Here is a 26,907-nt window from a genome sequence, read left to right as displayed (position 1 = left end):
CCCTGTCGTGAACAAGCGCGGAGCCGTTGCCACTGCTTCTGGTTATACAACTCCATGCTTGGGTACCGTGTCATTCATTTCTGCATGCTGCTGCATCGAATTCACCGCAACAACAGTAACCATATCCACAATCATGGCAACACCGGCAAGTCAACCCAAGCATCCTCAAATATGTCATATCGACAATTAATTAAGTCGATCACCAGTCCGTGACCGTCACGCTAACATCTCCATCCTCAGTGTCACAGAAACCAGAACCCAAACTACCACAGCCCTCACAACTTCAACCTGCACATCCCGTATCGCCATCCCAGCCTGCGACATCAAGAAACTTCAAGGGAGCTCGATTGAAGAGCTCAAAAACCTAACACAATACTTCCTCGGCCTGGGCGTGAAGGAGCAGTCCATGATTGTCCATCAACCCCGGCTCCGCTTGTTCACAAGGCCTTTCCAGCATCATTCCAGACACCGGGAATAACAGTGCTGCTATCGCGGCGTATGCGGACTTCCTCGTGTAGCGGTACTTCAGGGGACATTTTAATCTTCATTATAGTTTACTGGCGGAGAATTGGAAGTGTGTTACTTATGCGTATAGCAGTTTGGAGACAAGGGCTTTTGATGTGAGGAATGAGAATATAGGGATTGTGTATGGGTATTCAGGGAATCAGTCTGTTTAGGTGGCGGAGAGGGTGGCGTCCCACTAGGGGTGGAACGGTGAGGAAGACAGACTGTAGCTAGTACAATTTTTAATGTCAAGTAGAGGAAGTTCGACTTGCATCACAAAATACTGCTCTGAACATTTACTGATATGAGGAGGGGTTTTGGTTTGGTTGGTCTGCTTGTGTTGACCCTGCTCTGTTCCCCTGGATCAACGGGAATATACTTTGTGCCACGGGGTAGAGGTCCCATATAATGCACCACGTAAACTCCCATAAGATTTCTATGATCTATTGAGATATGTATCAAGTGCTACAAGCTGAGTGTAGAGACATTAGGTAGTCTAAGATGAAATCTCAAGGTGCATCACGTGCCAGCCGGCATGTCATCGGATCTCAGCGACGCAAGATCTGGTATCATGCCACCATCTCATTTCTGAAATGCCATCACAGCGTATCGGAATGTTCCATTTGCGAATCCCCGTCTCATAGCCCTGAACGCTTGCATGAAGGCAAGCCCATCTCTACCCTGTGCCACTGCAAAGGCCCAAAGTGCGGGATTCTGGATGAGGGCCCATGAGATGTCCCTGTCGGACTTGTTAAGATTGCAGACTTTGAAAAATAGTTAAGAACTTACCATGTCTTTGAGACTTGTTTACTGATGTCGAATGGCTCCGCGAACATCTTGAGTCCTGCACCGTTTGCTAAGCGGACGTAATCCATCTGACTGCAAAGAGGTGGGAGAAGCATGCCATCTAGATGATGTCAGTACGGCTATATGCAATAATTTGCTGGGCTATATCACCTTCAATGGGAGAGATGTCGGCCTTGAACTGAGCTTCCGTCAAGTTTTCATCCTTGAACCAATCCGCAACAACCAGCCTTCCTCCAGGATTCAGTAACAATGCTGCGTTCCGGAAGAACAACTCTTTATTCGGTAGATGGCTCATAGCCTCCGAAATCCAAACACAGTCAAACTTGGTAACATTCGGCTCCGTACTAAAGTAGTCTCCCATCTTCTCTGCATCCAATTCGATGATGCGAACTGATCCATCGGCTATCTTCACAGGGGCCCCTGTATCAGGAGTATCTGATTTTTCCCCAGCAGCTTCTAGAGTCAATTTTCGCGCAATTTCAACTTGTCGTCCACTGATCGTCACACCGAGAATATTGCAACCGTGTACCTTGGCAAGATGGCGTGAGGTTCCACCAATTCCGCATCCGACATCAAGAACGGAACTTCCGGTTGGTAATCCTGACTTCTCGAGCAGAAGTTCGATCAACTGGACTTGCGCTCTTTCCTTGGTGTCGGAGGGAGTAAGAAAATAGCCGTGATGGATATGTTCCCCCCTGCCGGTGACTTTAGCGCGTGAATTATGTGAAGAGACTGTGGATACAGGTTTACCAGAGAGAAAAGTAGTAGTCCGAGGCAAGCTCATAATGGTGTCGGATACGATCTTTGAGGGCGTTGAAGGAAATGAAAGGCTCTGGCTTTGGGATGTCGTATTTGGCGCTGATGTCTGGCTTTTGGTCTGTACTCGACAGTTCACTGTCTGCTGGTGGTGCTAATGTTGAAGCTGCCATTGAGTCTGAGAAGGAACAGGTTTCGTCGACTTGCGAGATTTGAAGAGTTATGATTTCTGACGATTGAGCTTCTTCTTAACACACGAAATGTTGAGCCTAAATGATTACGTCTGCCTCAAGAAACAAGAATCGAAGCTGGTGAGATGCATGGAGGGGCAGAGGGGCTGAGGGGTACCTACTTCTTGGCGAGGGTGAGGGGCTAGCGTGGTCGTGCCTGAAAAGGCTACAGTAAGCCCAAGGCACTTCTGTACTGGAGCGTAACTTATGCGTGGCCTCGGTGGCGTTAACGAAGTAAGCACCAGCTCCCGCTCCCGCTCCCGCTCCCGCTCCCCGTTGAACTTAGATGACATGTCAATATTTGTCCGGCATCTGGCATCTTAGACGTGCGTAGCTTCATTGTGGCTATGAGCGATAGTCACGAGGATACGTGAGGATTGCAATTGGCCTTGATGGTGCCTGACAGTTATTCACGTGACCTAAGACAAGAGGCTGATTTACCTATAACAAACGACCCAAGCGCGAACTATGTTTTTAACCTAAGTACTGTAAGCACTTAAGTTACCTAAGGCACCTTTGAGCAAAAGGCAAGTAAGTGCCTTCTGCCGTGAGAGGCAACTCTCGAAGGTGAGGGCAACCATGAGAAATGAAACTGTAAGACGGGAGTCTAGGTAGACTTTCCTCTCAGAGAACAGCCTCGTAAGTAACCGTGCATTACCTACTTGAAGTGCCTCTCTGTACATATGTACCCTCCTCACTGTGCGAGAAAAACCTTGCATTTTCCTCTGAAGGAAGCTAGGAGGCGTATTTGGATTCTGCCTAATGAAATTGTCCCGTCTATGTACTTATAGGTAGGTAGGACGTCCCTCGTTACGTTCTGAATCTGTGCAGCCGTTCCATTTGCATGGCAGCGAATGCGCCTCTCTAGGTACCAGCGTAGGTGCGCCTTTGTACCACGCGCCCTGACAAACTGCCACTGAATTGCCCCGCATAGCCCAATGGAAGGGACGGCGGGGTGATTTCGCACTCCACGGAACAAAGGCAGCAGAAGCAGCAGCCTCGTGCGAAAATGAATCAAGAACGAGTTCTAGAGAAGGTCTTGAAGGTATAAAAAAGCGACAAGATGCCAATGGCCATAGTGAAGGGAAACGGATGCTGGAAGACAAATTGATTGGTAATGGGCTTGAAACCTTGATCCGTCAATGTTTTGGGAAGTTCATATATATACAAGAAATTGAGCGAAAACAACAATGTACACGAAGAATTCATCAGCAGTCGTCATCATCGGCGACTGGAACTGGCGTAGCAACGGCCGAGACCAATGGGATCACGGCACCAGTTTGAGGGACAGTGGTGTTCGCAAATGGAGCAGCAGATGAAGTAGGAGAAGTGGTCGAGTTGGAAGCGGTTGACGCACCAAGAGCAATAATCTTGGCCACAGCATGTTCTGCAACAACCATGACCATAGCCTGAGTGTTTCCAGTCGGTAGATCAGGGTGGATGGAAGCATCAACCACAAAGATGTTGTCTGTTCCGAAGACTTTGGTATTTGTGTCGACAACGGCCGAACCATCGTTTATCTCGCCCATGATGGCGGTTCCAACAAAATGAGAGCCTTGGGCGAAACTTTTGGCCGCAACCATGGATGCACCGGTGAGGCTTTTATCGCTTGGGGTAAGGATCGTGCTGTTCTTTGCGGCCTTGAGGATCTGATCAATCATGGTTGCGGTGGCAGTCTGATCATCCTCGGTGTTCATCCATGGATCAGTGGTAAATACAGTCGCTCCTTGAGCGTTAATACCGAGAGCGCCAACCGAAGTCGCGCCGTGTGTGAGGTACATCTTGATACGGACTGCTCCTGTACTTGGAGAGTTGCATGGTCCTTGGAAAAACTTGGTCCCAGAGGTGGTGTTGAGAGAGGTCCAGAAGTCGATACGCTGACCGGATTGAACGAGAGGGCCGGATTGCTTAGCAAATAAGTCAATGTTGGTCTGCGACGGGAAGGTAAAGTCTTTAGCAACCATTGATGCGTTGGCTGAAGAAGTATTGAATGTCAACGTGAATATTGGGTGACCTTGAGATTCTGTCCGACTGGAAGATTGATCCAGTCAGCTTCGTCTGGAAGAGTGACGCATGCAGACCCGGATTGAACTGTGCTGAGTTGGTCGGTTGGGCCGATGCCGCTGTTATACAGGATACGTGGACTGGACATGGACCCGGATGCGAGGACGACGTGGCCACCAGCTTTCAAGTTGATGATCTGACGAGCTCCTGTAGAAGTCTCGACTTCAACACCAGTGGCAGTAGAACCGGAACGAACAACACGTACGACCTTGGTTTTCAGGATCAACTCGAAATTGGATAGTGCATTAGCGAGAGGGAGGTATGATTTGACTGGCCCAGCACGCAAACCATCTTGGATATCCCATGGAGGATAGCTGTAGACTGCAGTCTTACGGTTGGGCTCCTTGATAGCATCAACTTGAGACCAACCCATGGTCTTGAATAATGATGAAAAGACGGTGAAAGCCTAAAACTATTAGCATCGAGCAATGAAGACCTTTCGTTTACTTACACTTTGGTCATAGCGTTGTCGGTCTTCAGAAGCCAAGGTAGTTCCAGGATTACGCTCGTAAAGTCTGGCAGCGGAAGCACCAACCTCACTCCACTTCCATCCCATTGGCCATTTGTCGTTGAAGTCCGCATCTTGAGGTGGGACAAACATCAAAGCGTTGACCATCGTTCCTCCACCGAGCAAGCAACCTGCCATGTTGGCAGTGTCAGGGCAGTATTAAGTGGTGTCAGAGGCGGTTGTGAGGTAATAGGCCATAGAGGGAACGTCGTATTGCGTGACGGTGTCATTCCAGGCCACAGTAGATCGGCCGCCAGTGGCATAGGTCGAAGCCTGTCCACGCTCGATGAGAAGGACGGACTATCCGGTTTCAGCAAGACGCTGAGCAGCGATGATACCAGCCGGTCCTGCACCGGCAACGATATAGTCATAACTAGAGTTTGCAACATTTGAGGTGACAGTGCAGGTCGAGTTGGATCCGTCATTTGCAGGGGTAATAGTTGTGTTGCCGTTACCAGAAGAAGAAGATGCCATAGCTGCCCAGGTTGCGTATTCAGCAGAGCCTGCTTCGCTAAGAGCAAGACCGAAGGCTCCGAAACCAGCCTCGTGGTAAACGAATGTAGCTGAGTCGGCAGAGGAAGGGTTCGTTGGTGCAGTTTTCGAGAAACCCCAACCAACGACAATGGTATCGGTAGAAGCCTCGAAAGTCAATGCATTGCCCATGATACATCCCCCACAAAGAAAAGTGAAAGACATATGGGTGGAGTTGATGAATGTTCCATTTGCAATAGGTAAAAGAGACAAGGATGCATTCGTGTATAGTGCGGGAGAAGTGTGCCCGCTTCAAGAGTGTCAGCACACCTCAACGTATCATCATTATTGTTTGAAGCCTACCTAGTCTCACGGAAAGATGAAATAACTTTTCCTTCATTGGGCCAAGCAACAACAAGCAAGCTGCCTGTCATCGATCCGGTAAGTGTAAGACCTCCATAGCCTGTGGTGACTGGAACCACCTACTCCTAGTCAGATTCCGGTTCCGATATATCGAGCAGATTTTCTCACCATCTGGCCAATGAAATCAGACCCAACTGTCGTCGGAAGTGCCATACCAAAGTAGAATCCGGTGGTGTCGGTCTTCCCTTGGAATGTGATGCCAGGATTTGGATCGACTGACGACGAAGACATGCTCCTACGGCAAATGCCAGCACGGAGACGGAAAAACGCATGCTGATGGAACTCTTGTGAGGGGTTGAGTAAGAGTCCTGAGCTTGAGGATGAGGTTACGGCTCTCCGGGGAGTAAAAACATAAATCAAGCAGAGGAGATGTCAAATGAATGAAGGCAAGGGCTAGCCAAGCTATGCCGTCGAGGCTGTAAAGAATGACTGAATGGAGCGACGAAAAGAAATCTCACGATAGCAAATGCAAAATGAAAGAGAGGGGGAGACCCAAAGGTTTATGTAGCAGGCAGAGGAATACAGCCTAGACAGCCTTGGAATGCTTGTGGCCAATGTTTGGCATCTCTCTGGCGACATTTTTCATCTATCGAGTAAGTTACCCCCGTTCGTCAAGGTCCGGATGGCCAAACCTATCACTTTGATTTGTTTCCGCTAAGGCAGGAGGGGGAGAACCCATCCATCCAATTTCTTTGATTTCGGCTTCTCCCAAGTGCGTGGACTCGAGTGGGGCGTTGGTGGGGTGGGTAATATATGTTTGAATGCACGCTGCGTGCCGCTGAGCCTGAGCCTGAGCCTGGACGTAAGATATTTTCGGGTAAACATTCATTGCGATCGTTGTTTCGAGCTTTGTGGGGCAGATCTACCAAGACTAGATGCTCCTCAATGTTCATCCCATTGTGGCTCACTCTTGATGTATCCGAGATGGACAAGTCTAGGCAGCGTCATGATTGGCCTTGATTCGATGATGGTGGCAAATCGCCGCGTGGATGACAGGACAATGAGTCTGGGATGATGGCTGGAATTTTGTTTCGACTTTGGTGAAAAAGCTTATAATATGGGCGCGTCTTCGGTCGAGTGTGCTGTGAAACAACTTTCCTGACTCGCCATTGCCTCCAAACGACTGACATTTGTCATTACGCAAGATCCCTAGATGGAGCCAGAGCTACTCCAAGTCCATATACCTTTTCAGTTTGTTCATCGGTGAGCGGCGATATCTGATTCGCGAGATGGCCAGTTATGGATCAATTGAGTCTCCAACAGACCATCACCCCAAGGACTGTGTGTCACGTGAGGCGTGACCCGAACTTCTTCCTGACTCTTTTTTGGACGAAATGCCAAAGAACAAGCCCCTCCAGAGGGAACTACCCGATAGCTTGAGTCTCTATAACACAGTGAAATACTTTTTAGTTTCTGTCATTCGTTTCTCCTAGTTACGGATTTCAAATAGTTCACAATTGGCGTGGCACGGCAACAGCACAACCAACAAGAACAGGTGTAGGTGCTGCAGGATTTCTTCAGGCTACTGCCTATGTGCAGATGCGGACCGATTTCCTCTAATCCTAAGCAGGTGTATCTTGTACTGCAGAAGGGACATTCCGTCTTTGTGTCACTTTTTTGCTGCTTAAAAGACTTAAGCTGTCTATCGTGACATTTTGAGCTACATTTCGTCATTGATATTGGATATATTGTCTCATACTGAAATCCTATCTGTTCACGAAATCTTCAAGCAACAACGTATCAAAGAATCAAAACCATCTTCAATTACGTATCTAACGCGAAAAGATGACTTCGAGGACCAGAACTTCATTCTTCACGGAAATAAGGATCTGGCTCATCTGGCAGACTCCAAGGCATGCAGTCACTCGTACGAGATTCACTTTCTCAATTCCTTGGATTAACACCGATGTTGAAGTTGAACCTCAAGGCTCTTGTCAAAATCGGGTGAAACTTAGACACCGTGCTATTCATTGATATCTGGGAACTGGCCATTTCTGCTCTAGTAGAACTTCCTGGTCCTTATTGCGTGGCTAACGCCTCTGAAGTGATGGATCTTGAGGACGAGGTATTCATGCAGCAATTTGCTTCACTGAGTCAGACACACCCATCCAAGATCAAGGTCTTACTGGGCAGTTCGGCGATTATTAATCTCCCAGATTGGGACGGTCCAGCTGCCCTCCATTATGCTGTCCGATCAGGTAGGGTGGAGTGTGTGGCAATCTTGTTGGAGTTCGGCAAAGTCAATCCTATCATCAAGGATGGCAGCAGTCTGTCTCCATGGGACCTGTGCGTACAGTACCGAGAAGAAGATGCTCGCTGTCAGGGGCGGGCAAGTGTAAATAGTCAAGAGGAATATGTCAATGTCACTCACATAACTCTCAACAACACGTCTCGTCCACTGGGTTTACAGAGGTCTGAGGCATAAACTGAGGTCACTTTTTACCTCGAAAAATCAGATTGTTAGAGTACAGCAAAGAATACGACTCTTATTTAATAACGAGCAGATATTTTTTACATGCGCGCCGAGGGCTTTAGAGAATGCTCGGACTGCAAAGATTCGATTAGCATTGCAATCAATGCTGATTGTGAGGTCACTGTAGACGAGCTATTCATATGGAGATATTGTTCTGAGGCAAGAGGTGAACACCGCAGAGAAGGTGAGAGCGTCTACGAAGAACGACAACTCGGATGAGGAGGATAATGATTCATGGACATATCATAGTCCCTAGAAAACCTTTGCCTAATTAAGTTCGTCTGAGATGCAACGATGCTGCAAGACTTCTCGACGGAATCATCCCTCATCACTGGCTCCCTCCGCATCTTCAGAACCAGAGTTCACCTTGATAGAATCCACAAAAGGTCATATGGATATATATTCAGGTAGTGAGCCATAATTGTCCTCTGGCTTTCGTCCTATTCCCATTCCACTTTGATACGGTTGAAATCGCTCGGATATCTGAAAGTATTCGAGAAGTCTGCAATAAATGTCGACGCAGTACTCCAGTCAGCTGTTACTCTTCACGAGAGTGACGAGATCAGCTTCAAGCTCTAGCTTAATCCTTCAAATGAGATATTAGATCAGGTATAGGGGCAGCCAACAGGGTTCCATGGGGAATATCGAACTCTAGAGCAAGAGTTATGTCAAAATTGGAATGGTTCCGAAGAAGACGGTGTGGTTCGACAAAAGTTCCAAAGCTCAGGTAACCACTGCTAAAGAGCCCACTTTCCATGCCCCGTGGGACGGCTTTGACCTCAAGGGGCTTGGGAGGAATGTTGCAGATTGCCCGGCAGAGTTCTTTGAGGCTCTTGGGAGACTTGGTCAGGCTCTGAGAATAGGTATTGCGAAGGCCGACTAGCACTTCCAAATAAGTACTTTCCCAAAACTCTTGCGCACAGAAGGGGGTTTTGGTTTATGCATTTGAGTCTCGTGATGCGTGACCTGCGACACGAAGGTAAAACTTCGTGGGTGAATATAAAGCTAATCGGCATCGAAACACATGCAATGTAGAACTTGTTCTAGTCGTATAGGAATTGAGTGCTTCCGCTTCAATTTTGTTATTGGCATGAAGAAGGTTGATGATAGTTGATATTTGGCTTTTTGACCATAATCACTATCTGTTTCCACAGAATCGCGTGTGCCGAGGACTGGATTGAGGAGAGTAGGTTTAGGAGAGTAGGCTTATAGATCTGTGGGGGGGGGGGCAGGGGGGCAGTTTCCTTCACCCGCGAACGGCAAAATCCTGCCAATCGTCACTTGATTAGGCTCACAGATTGACAATAAACTATATTGCAGTAGCTGAGCCACTAGCATGTTGGTTCTATTTGAGACCGTCATGCTGTGGCGTAGACTTGATCAGTCGAGGCAGTAATAGATATTCGAGTCTCAGCATCGTCATCTGAAATCCATAATGGCGTATTTTTGTTCGAAATAGCCTCAAAGAACAATGAGAAGTTTGTTGTTGTGCTGATTGAGCGGTCTAGAGGGGGCCTCCAAGTCTTCTGGTGCAGTATAAATCGCCAGGAATAAAGAGAATGACTATCTATGAGGATTAGTGGTAGAAGAATGAATCTTTGATGGGTGTGTGAACTAACTCGGTTTCGGAATGAGTGCTCTTCGATGCAGTTGGTGATGACCTGAAATGACGGCGAGTGGCTGGAATAAGTTTTACGAACTGTCAGTATCGAAATGATGACTTGAGACTATATTCATTTCGGGGCTTCTCTCTCTATATATACAAGCAAATCTCAACCCACCGCCAATTTGTTTAGTCAGGCCCTTTTACATTGTTTAGTTGCTGAGATAACGACCAAGTAATGACCTGCATGCGAGGAACCACACCACGATTCAGGCTATGAGTCAGTCGATTATGTCACATGTTACCCTGACGACCATGACCCATGGCGGCTTACACGTGAATAATGCCTAAACCGCGCACTGGAGTCATCTACAGGACCCAATGGACTCAAAATTTAGATGAGAAAAGCTTCCAAACAATATAATATTATCTAGTACTATGTGTTACATTCGCTAAGAAAATTATTAACTACAATTTCTTGATTATTATTATGATTTCAGCATGTTGCGGAAGTTCTAGATACAGAATTCAGACGACCCACATAATCTCGCTAACTGATCAAGGTGGTCTGTCTATTGTAAGTGAAGCTCCGGTTTATTTGTGGCAAGAAACCAAAGTAAACAAACTAAGCGAGCATTCACATTGTCAAGGATACAACCATATTGGCGCAGATCTACTTTCTTGCCAGAAAATTTCTCGGACTTCCGAAAATTCGAGGAAACTAGCATCGATTTGGTCAGAAGAAAGCCCGCCCAAGTCCTCCCATTTTCAAGTAAAGTTTAAGTTCTCTTTGCGAAATGGATGCAAGGAGGAGTAGCAGCGTATTCAATGACAGAACCTCCATCCTCAAATCTAAAGACTTGTGACAAAGATCCTGAGCTTCATATTTTTGCCGATGTACAAAGATAATACGACAAGTTTCCATGGGCTATGTCTTAAAGGTGATGTTAATTTCCTCCCGAAAGGCGAGACTAGAATACAGAGGTTTCACGCCATTGTGAGCAAATATGTCTCTCGCCGACCCGTCACCAAAAGGAAATCCCAAGCCGCGGAAATCAAAACGTACCATCCCGTCCAAAACCCAAAACCAATGGAATTTTATCGAAGAAAATAAGAGAGCAATAATGTTTCGAAACACCAATTGTTGTCTGCCGGCCAAGAACCCACGCCGAGCGCACTGCTAATCTAAAATCGAGGCCATTCGACCACTTAAGAGGTATCCAAGCAGCTGCTTCCCAAACACAAAAAGATATGAAGAAGAGGAGATATTTAGCTCGCGTTCAAATATCGGCAGGGATCCTAGTCTAAACGATTTCCCGCGACACATCCGGCACGTCACTCACGTTATGAGCCGGATCTTGTGCCCCCGAGAGCAGATTAAATAACCAAGTGATCTGAATTTGCTGAATATTACAGCTCGGATTATGCGTTGGAACATCAACAGGGACCTCTGACTGCATATGGGCTGTGTCAAAACCATTAATGCCAACTTGACCATATCCAGAAATTCTATTCAGGACTCGACCATCGGCGCATTTATTGACGTTCTCAATGCTCAAATCATCGGAATGGTCCTGTTAAGCACCGTGCTCTAAATGCTCATCATCTTCATGATTGAGGTCTTCAACCTCACAATCCTGAACAACGATGTCTTCCATGGGGCCACAGAATCCCCAATTTCGCTTGCCGTAGTTGCATCTTCATCAAACGCTTGCATTAAGACTCTCGTTCTCATCTTCACGAGAGCCATCCTCAGATCCAGGAGCTGCATCATCATCAGACTCGGCGTCTTGACCATCGTAGAGGTTTTCGTTCCAGTTACCTACATCGCTCGGCTCATAAGCGTCCGAAGATAAGGGGGTCAATTCAGGCTCGTTATGCTCCCAATCAACGTTATCGGTAGATAGCGCGGGCTGAGGGTCGATATTGTATTGTCGGTCATTGAATGTAGGTACATCCCACATGAACAGCTCCTGTCTCGCACGGAGTATCTCGAGATATTGATTGTCCATCTTGTCGACAGCGACCTTGAAAAATTTAATAAAGCTTGTATAGTTTCCTGTCTCGAGTACAAATTTCAAGTGCTCCAAGAGAGCATCGCCAACACCTGTTGCAGCATATACTCTCTTGAATTGGGATCGAAATTGGCGAAATTTAACTTTGATGTGGAACGGCATGTCGCGCTTCAAAGTAGCATCATACTCCTCTAACACCATAATTGCCGATGCACAAGTCGTAGCGTAGTCGTCATCCGACCTCGAGCTATATTGACAGCGATCGAAGATGCCTCCACTACACTTCTCCTCCTTCACAAAAGCAACAACTGCAGAAGCGGCAGCAGAAATACGCTAAAACTGTGGCTCCAGGTATTCAATAACCACTGCACGTACCATCTTGAATTGCTGGCTGGCTTCATTATCGGCGTAGGTTCGAAAGAGCATCAACGCAGCTTCGACCGGGTGGATACAGTTGAGTTCCTTGAAAGGATTCAAATATTCGCTTAAGAAGTCGGACTCAATGGAGCCATCGGGGAAGTCGATTGCGACAGGTTGATTGGGATATTCTTCGAGAGGCATCTCTTGTTTGAATTGAAGAAGCTGCTCGAATGACTGAGCGTACCGTAGTAGGCTACAATACATCTCGAACACCTTCTCTATAGGATCGTTGCTCTGAGCGGAGAGAGTGAGTGTAACCTCGAGGACAGCGTGGTCTTCCATATCAGAAGTGAAGTGGACGGCATCCTCATCTTGGTCGATGATATCCGGATCCTCGAACGGGCTTGTGTCTCTGATCTGGAAGTTCTTGGTGCCCCGCAACAGCCTTAAAGGCTTCAGCGCTGCTTCCATGTCTTTTTATTCAAATATATCGTCTGCGACGCCTTTGGGAATGATTGCAATGTCAACATCGGTCGCTTTGCTACGACTGAAAGCTCGGCAGACCTCATAAAAAGGACAGGATGGCTGATTATCATAGTTGTCCCAGGCTCCAACACTCAGAATCACCTTCCACTTCATGATATTGCAGACCTGTGCGAGCTGGCTCAACAAAGGGAACGAAGTAGAAGTATAGCTGGAGTGTCTTGTGAGAGGCGACAAGATTGACTCTTCTCGCATATTCCAGGTAGGACCTGGATACGGGAGACAGACTACACAGAAGGTGTTGCGTCCGTACAGGATGGGCGTACTCTCAACCTGAGTCTGCTTGCATATACGAACAATAGATGGATTAAATTCGTATGCTTGATCAGCGCCGAAATTGTCACGCTTGCAAGTAGAAGAGAGGTCACCGAGAATTGAACTGATCAAAAGTAATTCGTAGATCACGATTCGAACTTCTGCTGGCAATCCCATGAAAGTAGCATTTGGGTTTTGTGGGAGTGTCAGGGGAAACTCGACCTTCACATTCAGCAGAGTTGCGAGTCTGTAGGCTCACCCAGATCAGCCTCTCTAGACATGATTGATGCTTATTGGGTGATGCTCATTGAAGTATCTTCTGTATGGTTGGTGAGATCTGGATCTGGTTCTGCACCGTCAGAATTGCAGGTACGTCGACAGTTGAGTGGCTCATCACAGCTGAATCCTCACTATGCTATGCGAACCCATGCTAGATGATATTGAAGTGAGTGAACTTTGAGGAGCATCATCCTGTGTATGTTGTTGGTCATTGCCAAGAAGTTCGTCTGCTGTTGAGTCGATATTATCCAAGACAGGGCTCATCGAACCAGCTTCGTGGAACTCCATAATGATGTGGATTGGGATAGTTCTATTATGAGTCAGCTATGGCCAAGAGACGATCTTAAGAGCAATTTTGAGATACCAAATTGTTCTTAAAGTATGAGCCCTACTATTTGGTTGGATCTGACACTTAGCAGAATAGGTATGCATCGAAAAGCATCGAAGTTAGTCTCGAACATCGGGAGGATATGGATGAAATCTGGTCAGAGAAGTGAGGTTGGCGTGCTTAAGTAGCTCAAGCTTCGACTGATACTAAAATCATTACCTGCTTGGATATGAAATAGTCTCGGACTCAGTTTTGACTCACATTTGTCGTCTTGATAACCCGATTAGGATGCCGATGAAGGCGGTGCCCACCAGCGACAGTAACCGATGCGACATATATATTGATAGATGCAGCGTCATTTCCCGGGCAGCAAAAACATCGTGCTTTATAACCCAGCAACTCTTTCACTTGTCTTACTGACGCAATGATCAGCTGGATGAGGGTGCAGCGACAAACATTCTCATTCACATCGTTGAAGGTACTCAACACAATTCACCAAGTGTTTCTATAAAATTTGGGGGTATATTCAACGCCCGCCATGCTATAAACAACGATTAGTCACATGAAAAATCACATTCGCATGTCACTGACGATCCAGATGTCGTAAGGTCTCACCTGAGCTCCTGCCTTTCCCTTATCAAACACACCGACCTCCACGCCCTCCGGAGTCTTCATAGCATCCTGCAGCCACTCCACATAATCCGGAAATCCTGCTACACTTCCATACACGATAGCTCGTCTCACACCTCTTATGCCTTCGAACAACCTCAGCACTTTATAATCCGAACTTCCGTACTGCGCCTGGAACACTTCAATAGACAGCTCTTCCACACCCGTGAAGCATTTCGCAGCTTTCTCGGTAGAGAAGTTCGGATCGCAATCTAAACGAACTCGAATATGGAAACGTTGAATAAGAGATATAAGACTTCGAGAGTGGATTGAATCGTAGTACAATCGGAGACGGGGCAATGCTCCAAGCAAGTTGGGATGTGCCAGAAAGGTATTGCAACCATAGAGGATCTGCTTAGCTTCTTCGTGGACCTGCCGACATACAGAGAGGATTTGTGGGTACAGTGGAGGATCACCAAGGCGACGAGGGGTCGCGAGAGCAGGGAGGACAAGTAGGTGGTTGTATATGGAGTTGCGGATTTCTCCAGGAAAGTCTGTAAAAGAAGATACTGCCATGGTGGCTGATAGAGTGCTCTTACCAAGTCTGTTGAAGATATACAAATAATCTGCAAAATGTAGAACTTTGCAAGCCGGACAAATGGAGTGATCGTTGGGAAATGAAGTGAGGTCGATTAGATCGCCAAGACAGATGATACTAGCACCAGCAGCCTGATAGCAGTCCGATAACCTTAAATATTGTGCTTTGTCATCAACATCTCGCGTGCTCGAGACTCGTGATCTTGAATTTGACTTCATGTCTAGAGCCCATCTTTGATTTCCCAACCTCCATTCCTCAGATGAACCGGTAACAAAGCTGCCAACCATGGCAGTCTCTTTTCTTGCACTTCTGTCCTGGTCCTTTGGGTGGATTTACACCACCTGTTGGTCACTTTCTTTCTACCCGCAGCCGATCCTCAACTTTCGTAGAAGCTCAACTAGTGGCTGTACCATCGATTTCCCTACCGTCAACATTCTAGGTTTCGTCGCATACTTCATATCGAATGCTGCTTTCCTATACTCGCCGCAGATTAGGGGCGAATATGCTGCAAGACATCATGGGCTCGAACCGACGGTCAAGTTCAACGATCTGGCCTTTGCTGCGCATGCCGTGGTTTTAAGCGCTTTGCTTTTGACACAGTTTATTCCTTCGCTATGGGGATTCAAGAAACGGTCCAGAAGAGATCCTGGAGCAAGACCCAGCAAACCCATTTTGGGCGTGTTCTTTGGTAGTATCGTTGGAGTTGCGGTCGTCGCCGTGATTGTCGCAGCTAGACACGACGAGGATGTGAAGACAGGCTGGGCTTGGATTGATGTGGTTAGTTACACCGCATCTTGCGCATATATCACAACAGTTCTTAATCTAATATGAATGCAGATCTATGCAGTATCCTACGTCAAGCTATTTATCACACTTGTCAAATATACTCCTCAAGTCATCACGAACTATAACAATAAATCAACAGTCGGCTGGTCGATCGAAGGCATCCTCTTCGATTTCGTTGGCGGAATTCTTTCTGTTCTACAGCTCGGTATAGACAGCTATCTACAAGGGGACTGGGCGGGAATAACTGGGAACCCAGTCAAACTGGCCCTGGGCAATATCAGTGTATTCTTTGACATCATATTCATCATTCAACATTACTTCCTATACACGAAACATGGCAAAACTTTAGAGGAACATGGAGAGGTGGACCCTTTATTGAGTGACAGAGACGAGAGGGTTGAATAGACAACTGCATGGGTGGCGTACATTGGATATGAAGCGTATGTAAGATGTATGTAGATGGACAGTAAGATTAGATCCGAGGACGGTTGTCTGTAAATGTAGGGTATCTTCTTCTGCTCTTCGGATGTTCTAGCATAGATGGCACAGATATAGATAAACCCGACATGTACGGAGTTACCTAAGTTTCAACCAACTCGAAGTTCCGTTTACTGCCCTGGAGTGCTTACACTGGTCGTTGAGAAGCCTACGAGAATCGCATGGCATCATAATCTGTCACAGGATTTGATCTTATGATCGTGATGTCTTGAAAGTCATCAGCTGGCAGTAGCCGCACTAAAGACAACTTCAATAATTCTTGGGCCAAAACGAGAGGCGTGTCCTTAATTTTATCCCAAATTCACACATGGACTGCATGGCGTCAAATTAGGTGATACATCCTAAAAGCCTGCCAGACCCCAGATAGTCCCAAAGTAGCAGGAGGAAGAAGCCGGCTCAGCGACTAATACAGAGATACTTTCAGCTCAGTTCACCCTCATCATCTGGGCCTTCTCGGTACTGTCTGTTGAAGCTAGTGATTCTGGAGTTTCTGAAAGTTTCATTCAACAACAATTATCGTGATCTGAGTTGTATGAATTGAACTCTGTGTCCCGGACTCGACTAAATGTGTGTCTCCGTATTTAAATAAGCAACTTATCCACAGAAGTAATTAACCTTCAGCAGATTTACATCACTGTGCCATCTACCAAATGCATGCCGCTCTCCGGAAGCAACTGCTCTGACATTACTATTCCATCAGCTCCCTCACCTCGGCGCATACTTTCTTAATGCTTTGCCCATATCCTCAAAGCTTTTTTGACTTTAGTCTCGCAATCAGCCTTCACCTGCTTCATATCCTGGACTTCCTCTTCACTCATTCGCTCAAGATGATCAGTCAAGGTTTCCCCAACGAAAATCCTGACATCTGTGATTTATGTATTGTGTTGCGAGAGATGTTTCACATAGCCTTTGAACGCGGATGGAATGACGGTGGCCAGGAGTTGCGAGACAATGGCTCTCTTCTTCCCAGCTTGAACTTGCCCTCATTATCCCGTGACAATGACTGTTTACACACATAGACCTTCATGTTGATATTCGCATCGCCGGAGTGGAGGATATTCTCAATTTGACCCCCGAATTCTTGATCTTAAAAATGAAGGTGACTTGCGTACGCTTGACAGCATCAAGTCATTCACGTTCCTTGCATTGACCGCAAACGTTCTTGGAGTGCTTCTCGCTCAGTGACTCGGAGGAGCTGTGATATCCATGATCCATGACTAGTTCACTGAAGCAGAGCCAAAAAGATTCGCACATATGCGAATTTGCTGATATTAAGTTGAGTCTCACATATCTTGGCTACCTATAAATTCTCGGGGGGCAAGTGGTAATCAGCAAATTTTTTAATGAGAATTGAAGGTAGGACGGACGACCTGGGAAGTTTGTTGTAATTCAAATAGGGAAAGGTGAGTAATGGCCCAAGATTTCATTTCAATACGCAGTTGTGGGTGAGTATGCTAAGGAGCGACTCATTTTCGCCTCCAATCACTTGTCCAGTGCTCCAAGGCAGTACTGTGAGATCTAAAACTGAGTTGAATAGAATTTGACATAAATCACAAGTATCAAATTCGAGAGTATGCATGCTTCTGTTTGTGTTGCAGATCAGTCAATTGCTTCCGTCCAAGCCTTTACAATCATGACTCTACCCATGAAGTAGACTCTATTCCCCAGGCGATTACCACCATGCCAAGAACCAGTGTTTCTGAGTGTCCGTCAACCCTTCTTAAAGCATCCGCAGAAAACCTTGTTGGCAACTTTGGCGAACTTCGAAGAGCATGCTGGCTGGAGTTGCTCGTTATCGTTGGCTTGATTGACAGTGTGCTCAACCTCGCCCTTCTCAGCAACATCCTTCTGCGATCCATCAGTCAGGGAGAAATTGCGATCCTTCTCGTCGCCTGGGGAGCTGGACACCCCAGCAAGCCCGATGCCAGTCGTCTCATCACCATCGGTAGCGTTGCGTCCAGAGAGTCGTCCAGTGAAAAGGGTGTTGATGTCAATAGCATCGATGGCAGCCTGGTGCTCAGCAGCTCTGATAGCATCGACCTTAGCTTCAGCCTTTGCATCTGCAATCTTTCGAGATTCATCGATGATGCGCTTAAGCTCTAGGGTGTTGTTCTTGCGGCGCTCCATGCAGACATCACAGAAGCTGAGAATGTTGGCTGTAATAAGAGGACCAATACCGTCGCATGGTTTCTTCTTCTGCGCGGGCTCGCAGCGGAAGACCTTGGGATCGGTGTAGCAACCGCAGTGGTATTGATCGACGCGTCCTATACACATCTTGAATGTGCTTCGAAGGGGCGTTAGCTTTTCGAAACATTATAGGAGAGATCAAGGTTGCGTGGTGAGACTTACCTTCTTGAGTGGCCAGTCTTGTTTGAAGGGGAAAGACTCAGTTCAGGGGACAGAGAGGCTTCAATGCATTTTATTGTGGGCACCTTAAAGTAAACTAGCGAGATCAACTATACGTCACGTAGGAGTATCTACTTAAGCTAGCTAACAGTTCACCTTTCAATACACGTCTCTTGCTCATAACAATCGTGAAAGGCTATTATCAAGGCAATGCGTGCCTATAAAAGGATCACTGGGCTATTCTAACCAATTTATCATTGCCTAAAAGGTATTTCTAGCACTGGAAATGAAGATATACTTTCACGACGGAAATGTTGTGATTGATTAGGTGGGTTGAGGCAAAAAGAAAAATATCACATGCAAGTTTAATTAATGATCTCACTGATATATAAGATACCATGATAAAGCTTTCGGGGGCTCCTTAATGTATATTCCTTAATTTATAATATATCTTTGTCTACACGTCCTTTATTTGCCACCCTTTGTCGTCCGAACAGCAGGTACTGATAACAATGAATAAACAGTGCCACCACACCGCACACAACCGTAGGTCGAGTAAGACGTAATCATCTACAGCCTGGAGAGTCTCATCCACAGCTGTATTAAATTATGCCTCCGCATTGCCACGAGCTTGTGAATTGGTTGGTGTGGGTTTGAGTTCAGCATCTCATGTTTGCTGCATCTTCTGTAGACTCAGCTGAATAGAGGCCTTAAGGAGTCTAGAAGTTGCTTCCTTGTTCTTTGACGCCTCAAAGTTCGTGGTGGTAGCGAAGACAGGTATGGCAGACTTTTGATTGCTTGGCTCAGTGGAATGAGTCGGTTCGTTTCGGCGTTCCGCTAATTTTGCCTGGCCTTTGTGGTTACCAGCAGCGTTTGGAAGACGGGAGCTGTTGACTAAGTAGATGAGTGATAGTGCCTCTTCGTCATCTTCTTCTCCTGATCCTGTCGTAGAGATTCTGTCTGCCCCAGCATACTGTCATCATCCTACTGTACAGAAATCACCTTCAAATTTGGCATAAGTTGCAACATCCTTCTTCTAGTCTGGCTCGCCTCGAATTGTGCTGACCTTTGTCAAGATACGATTACGATCTGTAGTTTGTTGTTCTTTATCGGTGTTGGCAGAGTTTTGATCGCTACAAACTTCGCAGTCGATTCCTGACTCGATTTCTCGCACATAGATGCGGTTCAAATCTGCGCAATCAAAGCTTTTCCAAGCCTTGAAAGTCCAGCGCCACATCTGTGATGATTATCTTGCCGTGGCACATCTCAACAGTCACTGCAAAGGTCAGTCAGCTGAAAGCTCATTATATCAAGCAGGTGGTGAGTGATGCCTTACTACGATTTCTGCCATTGTGTTTGTGTTCCGGAATCGGTGACGGGACGTTGTGTTATGTGCAAATCCCAAGACTCGCCGCCTTATAAGCGAAGCACGCGCGTGTTGTCCCATGCTCGTCACTTGAAAACTGTGGAGGAGGGAATTGATCAGAGGCAAAGCAAAGTTCTTGATACTCTAAGTTTTGATGGATGCTCAAAGTGACGCCACCAAAAAGTCACATTCGATACACAGATTTTGGTTTTACTTGTCGTGTTCAGCCTATTCACTTTCGAGCTAAAAGCAACGGAAGTGTGTTTATGAATGCAATAGCTGAGGCTCGGGACCACTTGGACCTGAGTAGAGTACCCATAGAAGATTATTCAACGTTTCAAAGTAGTACTCCAAACCAAGATCCAGAGGAAGTGACATCTGCAACCCATCCTTCCCCGCCCATCAAGGACTTGAGGTAGCAAACAGTAAAACATCCACAGCCCTCAAAATCCACCACAAGACCTCCAACCGCCAAGAACTTACCTACAAAGCTCTCTTCAATATCTCCATACACTCATTCAAAATTCTCTCCCTAGTAGCCTGTGCATTCATGGCTCTCCCCAAATCCTTCCCCTCCCCTGAAAGAAACAAACCCATCTCCATATCCTCCAGCGTCGATCTACCACCCTTGATATCCTGAATCCAGTGCTTGACATTGGCACGCTCACAATTGACGTCGACATCACGGAGACTGGTAGCTTCGGCGAGACCGTTCTTGATGCAGGTGTATATGGCGTCGAGGATGGTTTGCTTGTCGCCGCTGAACTCGCTGGTGACTGCGTGGTGAGAAGCGGTTTTAACGTCGCGGAGCAAGGTGGCGGGGGCGTCGATAATGGTGTTCTGGAGGTCGATGATACGGATTGGCTTTGGAGTGGCGGGGCTGTTATGTTGGAACTCTTCGCCGCCATCTTCAACTGCTTGATTGAATTGGCAACCATTGAAATGATCCTCGAAGTTGTTGACTTGCACGGGCTGGCCGTAGTTGGTGCCGTTCTGAGAGTCGTTGGCTTCCATGCACTGGCCATCGTTGAAACTATCCTCAGTGTTGTTGGCCTGAAATGGTAGGCTGTTAGCATAACCAATCTCCGAGCAGTTTGCCGACATGGTTCGCAGTCGGCGGTTGCTGATGTCATTGTCAAAGTTGTTGACTTGCACGGGTAGGCTGTTGTCAAAATCGTTCTGAGACTTATTGGCAGGCATGGCTTGACTGTTGTTGAAATCATGATCAGAGCCATCGACTCGCATTCTCTTATCATTCATGTTCAAAACATATCCAGATACATATCCAGCGTTGTTGGCTTGCGTGGTCTGACCATTCATGTCATAGCCCTCGGACTGGTTGACCTGCATGCTTTCACTATTACCTCCACTCATGACGAACTCGTCTAGACCGAATACTCGGTCACTATTGTCACATTGTCGGAAATCTCTACCGAGATCATTTGCGAGAGTCTCAAAACTGGTAATACCGTTGGAGGGACCTTGCGTGCCAACATATTGGGAGTTGTCATAAGTCTGGGGATTGTTGAAGCAGTGTCTAGCTTGAGGATGATTGTGAGTGTCGGAAGAGGGAACCACGTTGAGCTCCAAACCGACAGCTTTGACGCGCTGGCAAGGGCCGCAGTCACGCTCAATGAGACGAGGCTTGAGTCCTTTGTGTTTCTGGCAGGCGTAGAAAGTAGAGGTGGCCTGGTAGGAGAAGATGGAACAGCCGCAGGTATAGAAGTCCTGCGCTCCGGGAGACATCTTTGCGTTGACTGATGGGAATTTCGAATTATGCCCGAGGCATTTGTTGCGCACTACTCTGTAGATGGAGATCAATCAAGAGTTGTTGATAAAAACACAAGAAGCTGGGAAAGAGTTCGCTGCTGTTCTTTTATTTTCATTGTAATGTCCTCGAATCTAATTAAGCGAGCTGCAGGAGTCACGGATAAATCTAAATTCTCTCGAATAATTCACTTTCAGGCACCCATGGAACGAAGCACGCCTTGGAAGAGTAGTTTATGGTTGACTTACTTTAGATTAAATGAACCCGACCTCATGAATGTCTGGCAAGTACTTTTCCTAACCACAAAATCTGGAACATCGAAGCTGGGAAACAAACGTCCCATTATTGGAAGTATGTTTCATCTGCCACGATTTTTGCCCTCAGTTCCAATATTGACCACTCTCAAATTGATTTGAGTCTACTACTCTATACTTATGGTGGCTGGGAGACTGTCGCCTTGGCTGCTAGGGGAAAATGAGCGGGTTTTCGTCACCAGCCTTGACTGAAGAGCAGTCTAAGCAGATTGGAACAGTAGTTGTAACTCTCGGTACTACATGAACAGAATCATTTATGGCAAGAGAAGTTCCTTGCATGTAACATTGCCCCCCTTTAATACTCTCTGAGATTAAGCAATAGCTCCCCCATATCGATGAATATCCTCCTATCCTAAGAATATCAGATCCGAGGGCAGCATCTTAGACTCTAGTCTCCTCAGCTCTCCCGAAAGCTTCCTAGAAACATCGCAAATAGTTTCTTGAATTGAATACAGTTGCTTGAGGGAAAGAGGAGACATATCCGCACTCTGGACAGAACTTTGAATGTCCTTTTGCTTTTCGACCTCCGACGAAACTTTGTTGAGACCTGTGGCGAGAGGAACAGTGTAGAGCTTAGCTGCTGCCAAGGCATTTTGAGTGAGGGGTGGATGGTAGCAGGAGTGGGGTTGGTGGAGTGGCTAGAAACTTTGAGAGATCGGACAGCCTTTTTGGTGTTGTCGGTACCTGTTTGGAACTTGGCGAGGTTGACATCGATCTTCACAAGGTTGGCTTGGGCTTGCGTGACAACATTGTTGATCTCAGCAGCGTTGGCCTCGGAAATTTGAATGAGCTGGCGAGCTTGCTGACTTATGCAGGGGCTCTATAGAGATCTTCTCGGCGGTAGCTTCAACTTCAGCCATCTTAAAACCTTTGTCTGAATGTTGTTGGCGTGATCCGAGTAACTGCCTTTTGATTTGCTCCGTCAGGATCTTGGTCATCAAGCAGCAGTTACCAAGTTTGTGGCAGGCAACATTGCAATAATCATCGGCGTGGAGTTACTCCATATAATCGCAACTCAAATGCAGAAGTCTCTCTTGGGGTGACATTACCACAAGAAGATCATGAAAGTGGCTTTGAGTTGTGTGCATCCTAGGGGCTGTAAAAGTATATATGCTGCTGCTTGTGAGCAAGTCAGTTCAACTTCACAAAGGTTGAAATTGTACAAAACTCGTACCGTCAGCTCGAGAACGTCGTTGTGACCATGCGGAAGAAGACAAATGCAAGGTAACTGGGCACTCGGTACATTGACACGACGGGTGAGATTAAGCGAAGACTAGCGCCAGCCTTTGTTGCTGAGTCCAGTCACTTGACCATCACCCCTCAACAATTGAGGACGGGGGTGAGAGAGCGCTAGTGAAATACTTTATATCAATCTTCTAATCAATATGCGAAGTTTCAATATGTTGTGCAGCGGAATTGTTGCTCGGAATCTGTTTCATTGAGGCTAGCACCAGTGGTTGATGTTTGTTTGTTTCTCTTATACGATGCATAGGCGTCCAATATGTGGGAAGTGCATATCGCAGCAGGTACTCAGGTAGTAGGTGAGGAGTCGAAGAGTGTGTAGAGACTACTGATGATGCCTCTTTCCAATAGCGAGCAAACGAATGGACATATTTCCTCAGCTTAGTGGAAAGCCTACCTTCCCTAAAAGTAAAAGAGGCGTAGGTTGGAGTACCGCCACAGAGAAGTAAAGATAAAGATAAAGAAAATGACTGAAAACCAGCTGCAGTCGTATTTTACTTATTATAGGCAGTAAGAGATGCTGAGGCGCAGGCGCTCCGGGGATACGTGTTTATGACTTTGATTTACGGCCGAAATATCGAAGACAAGCAAGAGAGAACTACGTCGATGACAACCAAGCTCCCAACCAGCAATTAAGCAGCACTGATGCCCAGCTATAATGTCAACACGAACTAGGCTGCTCGTACTTTACGGTACTTTGCACAGAAAAGAAAATGGGACCTGGTAACCGACGTAATGCTGGCCTTGCAGCAGATGAGCAAGATCTCTCTGACTTTTGATCTCAAAGCCACATCACATCCTGCATGTCGTGTCATTGTAAAGACTGATGAGAGTCACAGAACAGTGAGGACCAAGTGAGTTCTCCTATACGAGCTGATTCCTATTCGTTCAATAACCATACATACAACCATTCTTTCTTTCCTTCCTATCCTCCCAACTTCATGCGTCGCCCCTATGTTCCTTCTTCCCCTGCAACTCTCCCGCAAAGTGATGCGAAGTGTCGTCATCTTGGTATCTAATCTCCTCTTAAAACACCGCCTCCGAAGTCTTTGCTGGAAGACTTTTCCTCTCCGCGCTTCTCTCCTCCGAAATATCCACGTAAGCATAGCTATGCTTCATTCCATATCTCAACCCATGGCTCAACCCTCCCCACAACCAATTGATCTTTTTCGCAAGTCAAGAGCGTTTTCCAAAGCGAAAGGTGAGTTATCCATCCATCCAAAGCAAGCCAACGACTTACGACCATAGGCAAAAAAGCACCACAAGAAAATAAAGGTCAAACGGAAAAAACAACAGCCTCCCAAGCTCAACCCCGATATGCAAGGAACTAAAAGTTGCTTCGCTCGCTCATCGCAAGCCATGATTGATGTCTGACAAATGCTGTAACACGGAGCCTCGCTTGGCAGTCGGCCCATGAGACGCATCCTGTCTCGAGTCATCCGCAATCCAGTCGGAAAAGCCCAATAAACAAAGGGAATATGTTACGGCACAGGTATCGCAAGTTGGTTTGACTGGTTGATTGATCGATCGATCGAATGAATGAAGAACGCCTTCCAATATGCAGATTTGATTTCGTTTTCGTGAATGAAGGGATTCGCTATCATTTGTTTCGTGCAATGGATGCAAGCCGGCCTCGCTGGTATGACGTTCGTTCGTAGTATGATGTGGACATTAAATTAGGAAAGTCGTTCGCTCCTTCGTACTCCTTGGTCTGGCCTCAAGCCAGATCCTCTCATTACTCTCCATTGTTGTCAAAGTCGAGGCACTGGAACGGAGGCTATTGTGACGCCGCAACACACCAATGTCTGTGGAACACCCAAGCACTCTTTTGACATTCCTTGCTGCAATATTTTGTCCTCCTGCACCGGCGACATTTGGCGAATTGCCTTGTGAATTCCTCCCATTTACCGCATTGGTAATATGCACATTGTCGGATTCCACCACGGCTATCATCCTTGCGACACAAGTTTCGCATCACAACTCCTGCCCAGTATTGCATGTCTTGACTGTGATGTCTAACGGTAAACTTTTCGACGAGAGGGAAGATGTTGAAGTCGTCTGGGAGAAGGTATTCTTCTTCTTCAGAATCGCAGGCGGAGATAGATGAGGTTGGGGATGATGAGGAGCATGGTGAGAATGCAGAGCCGTCTTCGACATCCAGTAGGTGGAGTTCGGAGCCGATCTTGAGTTTTGGAACAAGATGAGATCGCTGGAAATAGCTTCGGAGGTTGCAGTATTTTGAAACATATGCGAGGAGTTGTAGAGACATGAGAACATCCTCGTCTCTAGGCATTGCCGCGAGGACTTGACCGCTAGTGGGAGTTGGTCGGTCAAGTAGGTATCGAGGGATGGTGGTATTGGGCATTGCGGGTGGTGTGTTTGCGGCGGCGGGTTGGGCTGGGGAGAGGCCCATAGTTGGTCCAGTGGGAGTTGTAGCGTCGTTGATCATGCTGCCATCGATTACGGATCGATGTGTGATGTTGAATGTACCTGCATCTTGTGCCTCGGATACGGTAGGCGTGGTCAGTCCCAGAGGGGTCTCAACCGCTGTGAGCATGCTATCGTTCTCGTCCATGGTGATGTCCTGAATATTGACTGTCGATTGGATATCCCCAGCACCGACTCCCGACATTTCTGGCTCTCCAGACTCGTCGGAAGCCATGCTATCAGCATTTGGATCTTCGGGCTCACCAGCCATTGAAGCTTGGTGACGGATTGATGGCCGCCTCCGTGATCGCACGGATGGTGGAGCCATCGATGTAGGACGAACGGTTGGCGATCGCAATTGATTAGGAGGCAGTGGGGTTGTTGGAGATTCGGGCTGGGATGTCAGCCCACCGTGGAAACCTGGGACCATGGACGGTAGACGATCAACATCTCGGACTGGTCTGAGGTTGAAACCATCGGCAGCATCCATTGAAGGGACAGCAGTTGCTAGCGGTTGGATATTGTGTCGAGAAGGAGGTAAGAAGTGTTGTCTGGCATCTTGCCCTCTGTGATGGTGATGATGGTGGTGGTGGTGTCTGTGAACAGAGAATGTGGTTCTCTCGGGTGGAGATGTTAGGGCGAATTGGGGACCGGTGGGAGTTATATCCATGGCATCTGACCCAGCTGTCAATGGAGCATTTGTGAATGTCGAAGGAATGTCGATGGAGGGTGGAGGAGGCTGTCTTCGTGATGCTCGGAACTCGGTATCGAAACGGGATGGTCGGTTCCCAAATGATGCTCCTTTGTGTGAGCCCCTGTGTTCGCTGGATCGTGAGGTATGGTGTAGACGCTGTTCTTGTGCTTTCTTGGCCTCCTCTGCCTTTTCTCGACATCTATCAACTACCTTGATATAATTGTCGAGTATTGTAGCGATGACTGGGACCATATCCGCCTCCACCACTCTCGTCCGGACATTTTCCGACCCTCGGACTCCAATATTAACAACACACTGGAAAGCCAAATTCCACTTCCACATGTCCATCATATCCTTGCTCCGCCCGGCCTTGAGGAGGCATACCAGTCTCTCGACGCCGCCATCGACCGTCAGGATGTCCCTTATCCGAGCCGACGAGGTTGTGAGGTATGCGAGGTGGTTTAGTGAATTGATTAATGGTAGTGTGGATGTGCAATCGAGTGCTCGTCGATCGTAGAGGGCAGTCGTGATACCCACGGATGCCTTGTTGACATTTGGGATACTGAAATTAACTTCTCTCATGATGGCGTTGGGTCCGCACAATCGCGGTGAGCGAAGGTTGGGCTTGGGCTGATCTTGT

The 26,907-nt window shown here is 47.1% G+C and overlaps 11 protein-coding genes across 12 annotated transcripts; 1 reads left to right on the top strand and 10 right to left on the bottom strand.

Annotated features, from left to right (window-relative positions):
• Positions 1-787: 787 nt before the first annotated feature.
• On the bottom strand, positions 788-2,660 carry ONS95_008644 (uncharacterized protein). 2 transcript variants are annotated; one of them, XM_058502183.1, is made up of 4 exons: positions 2,062-2,660; positions 1,462-2,006; positions 1,294-1,411; positions 788-1,243 (listed from the first exon to the last, which is right to left on the bottom strand). In XM_058502183.1, exons 1-4 carry the CDS (start codon positions 2,238-2,240, stop codon positions 1,087-1,089), a joined length of 999 nt encoding a protein of 332 aa, XP_058361110.1. In that variant the 5' UTR covers positions 2,241-2,660; the 3' UTR covers positions 788-1,086. The 2 variants fall into 2 exon arrangements, with proteins under 2 accessions (XP_058361110.1, XP_058361111.1); XM_058502184.1 differs by having other exon boundaries at positions 1,462-2,660.
• An 845-nt stretch (positions 2,661-3,505) lies between these two features.
• ONS95_008643 (uncharacterized protein) lies at positions 3,506-4,261 on the bottom strand (the record flags this gene model as incomplete). Its single annotated transcript, XM_058502182.1, has 1 exon — positions 3,506-4,261. The coding sequence occupies one exon, from the start codon at positions 4,259-4,261 to the stop codon at positions 3,506-3,508; it is 756 nt and encodes a 251-aa protein (XP_058361109.1).
• Positions 4,262-4,290: 29 nt separating this feature from the next.
• ONS95_008642 (uncharacterized protein) lies at positions 4,291-5,007 on the bottom strand (the record flags this gene model as incomplete). The annotated part of the gene is made up of 2 exons (XM_058502181.1): positions 4,291-4,767; positions 4,813-5,007. The coding sequence occupies 2 exons, from the start codon at positions 5,005-5,007 to the stop codon at positions 4,291-4,293; spliced, it is 672 nt and encodes a 223-aa protein (XP_058361108.1).
• A 162-nt stretch (positions 5,008-5,169) lies between these two features.
• Positions 5,170-5,994, bottom strand: ONS95_008641 (uncharacterized protein; the record flags this gene model as incomplete). The annotated part of the gene is made up of 3 exons (XM_058502180.1): positions 5,170-5,650; positions 5,704-5,822; positions 5,872-5,994. The coding sequence occupies 3 exons, from the start codon at positions 5,992-5,994 to the stop codon at positions 5,170-5,172; spliced, it is 723 nt and encodes a 240-aa protein (XP_058361107.1).
• Positions 5,995-11,542: 5,548 nt separating this feature from the next.
• ONS95_008640 (uncharacterized protein) lies at positions 11,543-12,055 on the bottom strand (the record flags this gene model as incomplete). The annotated part of the gene is made up of 1 exon (XM_058502179.1): positions 11,543-12,055. The coding sequence occupies one exon, from the start codon at positions 12,053-12,055 to the stop codon at positions 11,543-11,545; it is 513 nt and encodes a 170-aa protein (XP_058361106.1).
• Positions 12,056-12,187: 132 nt separating this feature from the next.
• ONS95_008639 (uncharacterized protein) lies at positions 12,188-12,685 on the bottom strand (the record flags this gene model as incomplete). Its single annotated transcript, XM_058502178.1, has 1 exon — positions 12,188-12,685. The coding sequence occupies one exon, from the start codon at positions 12,683-12,685 to the stop codon at positions 12,188-12,190; it is 498 nt and encodes a 165-aa protein (XP_058361105.1).
• Positions 12,686-14,189: 1,504 nt separating this feature from the next.
• Positions 14,190-14,804, bottom strand: ONS95_008638 (uncharacterized protein; the record flags this gene model as incomplete). The annotated part of the gene is made up of 1 exon (XM_058502177.1): positions 14,190-14,804. The coding sequence occupies one exon, from the start codon at positions 14,802-14,804 to the stop codon at positions 14,190-14,192; it is 615 nt and encodes a 204-aa protein (XP_058361104.1).
• Positions 14,805-15,051: 247 nt separating this feature from the next.
• Positions 15,052-16,287, top strand: ONS95_008637 (uncharacterized protein). The gene is made up of 2 exons (XM_058502176.1): positions 15,052-15,603; positions 15,664-16,287. Exons 1-2 carry the CDS (start codon positions 15,112-15,114, stop codon positions 16,015-16,017), a joined length of 846 nt encoding a protein of 281 aa, XP_058361103.1. The 5' UTR covers positions 15,052-15,111; the 3' UTR covers positions 16,018-16,287.
• Positions 16,288-17,661: 1,374 nt separating this feature from the next.
• ONS95_008636 (uncharacterized protein) lies at positions 17,662-18,512 on the bottom strand. Its single transcript, XM_058502175.1, has one exon. The coding sequence runs from the start codon at positions 18,382-18,384 to the stop codon at positions 17,821-17,823; it is 564 nt and encodes a 187-aa protein (XP_058361102.1). The 5' UTR covers positions 18,385-18,512; the 3' UTR covers positions 17,662-17,820.
• A 1,360-nt stretch (positions 18,513-19,872) lies between these two features.
• ONS95_008635 (uncharacterized protein) lies at positions 19,873-21,752 on the bottom strand. The gene has a single exon (XM_058502174.1). It carries the CDS (start codon positions 21,566-21,568, stop codon positions 20,306-20,308), a length of 1,263 nt encoding a protein of 420 aa, XP_058361101.1. The 5' UTR covers positions 21,569-21,752; the 3' UTR covers positions 19,873-20,305.
• A 3,171-nt stretch (positions 21,753-24,923) lies between these two features.
• Positions 24,924-26,849, bottom strand: ONS95_008634 (uncharacterized protein; the record flags this gene model as incomplete). The annotated part of the gene is made up of 1 exon (XM_058502173.1): positions 24,924-26,849. One exon carries the CDS (start codon positions 26,847-26,849, stop codon positions 24,924-24,926), a length of 1,926 nt encoding a protein of 641 aa, XP_058361100.1.
• Between the last annotated feature and the right edge of the window lie 58 nt (positions 26,850-26,907).

Source organism: Cadophora gregata, assembly GCF_030347475.1.
Source record: "Cadophora gregata isolate MNR1 chromosome Unknown scaffold_3, whole genome shotgun sequence".
NCBI lineage: Eukaryota > Fungi > Ascomycota > Leotiomycetes > Helotiales > Ploettnerulaceae > Cadophora > Cadophora gregata.
Note: the sequence above shows the minus strand (reverse complement) of the source record. Positions and strands in the feature narration are given on the sequence as shown.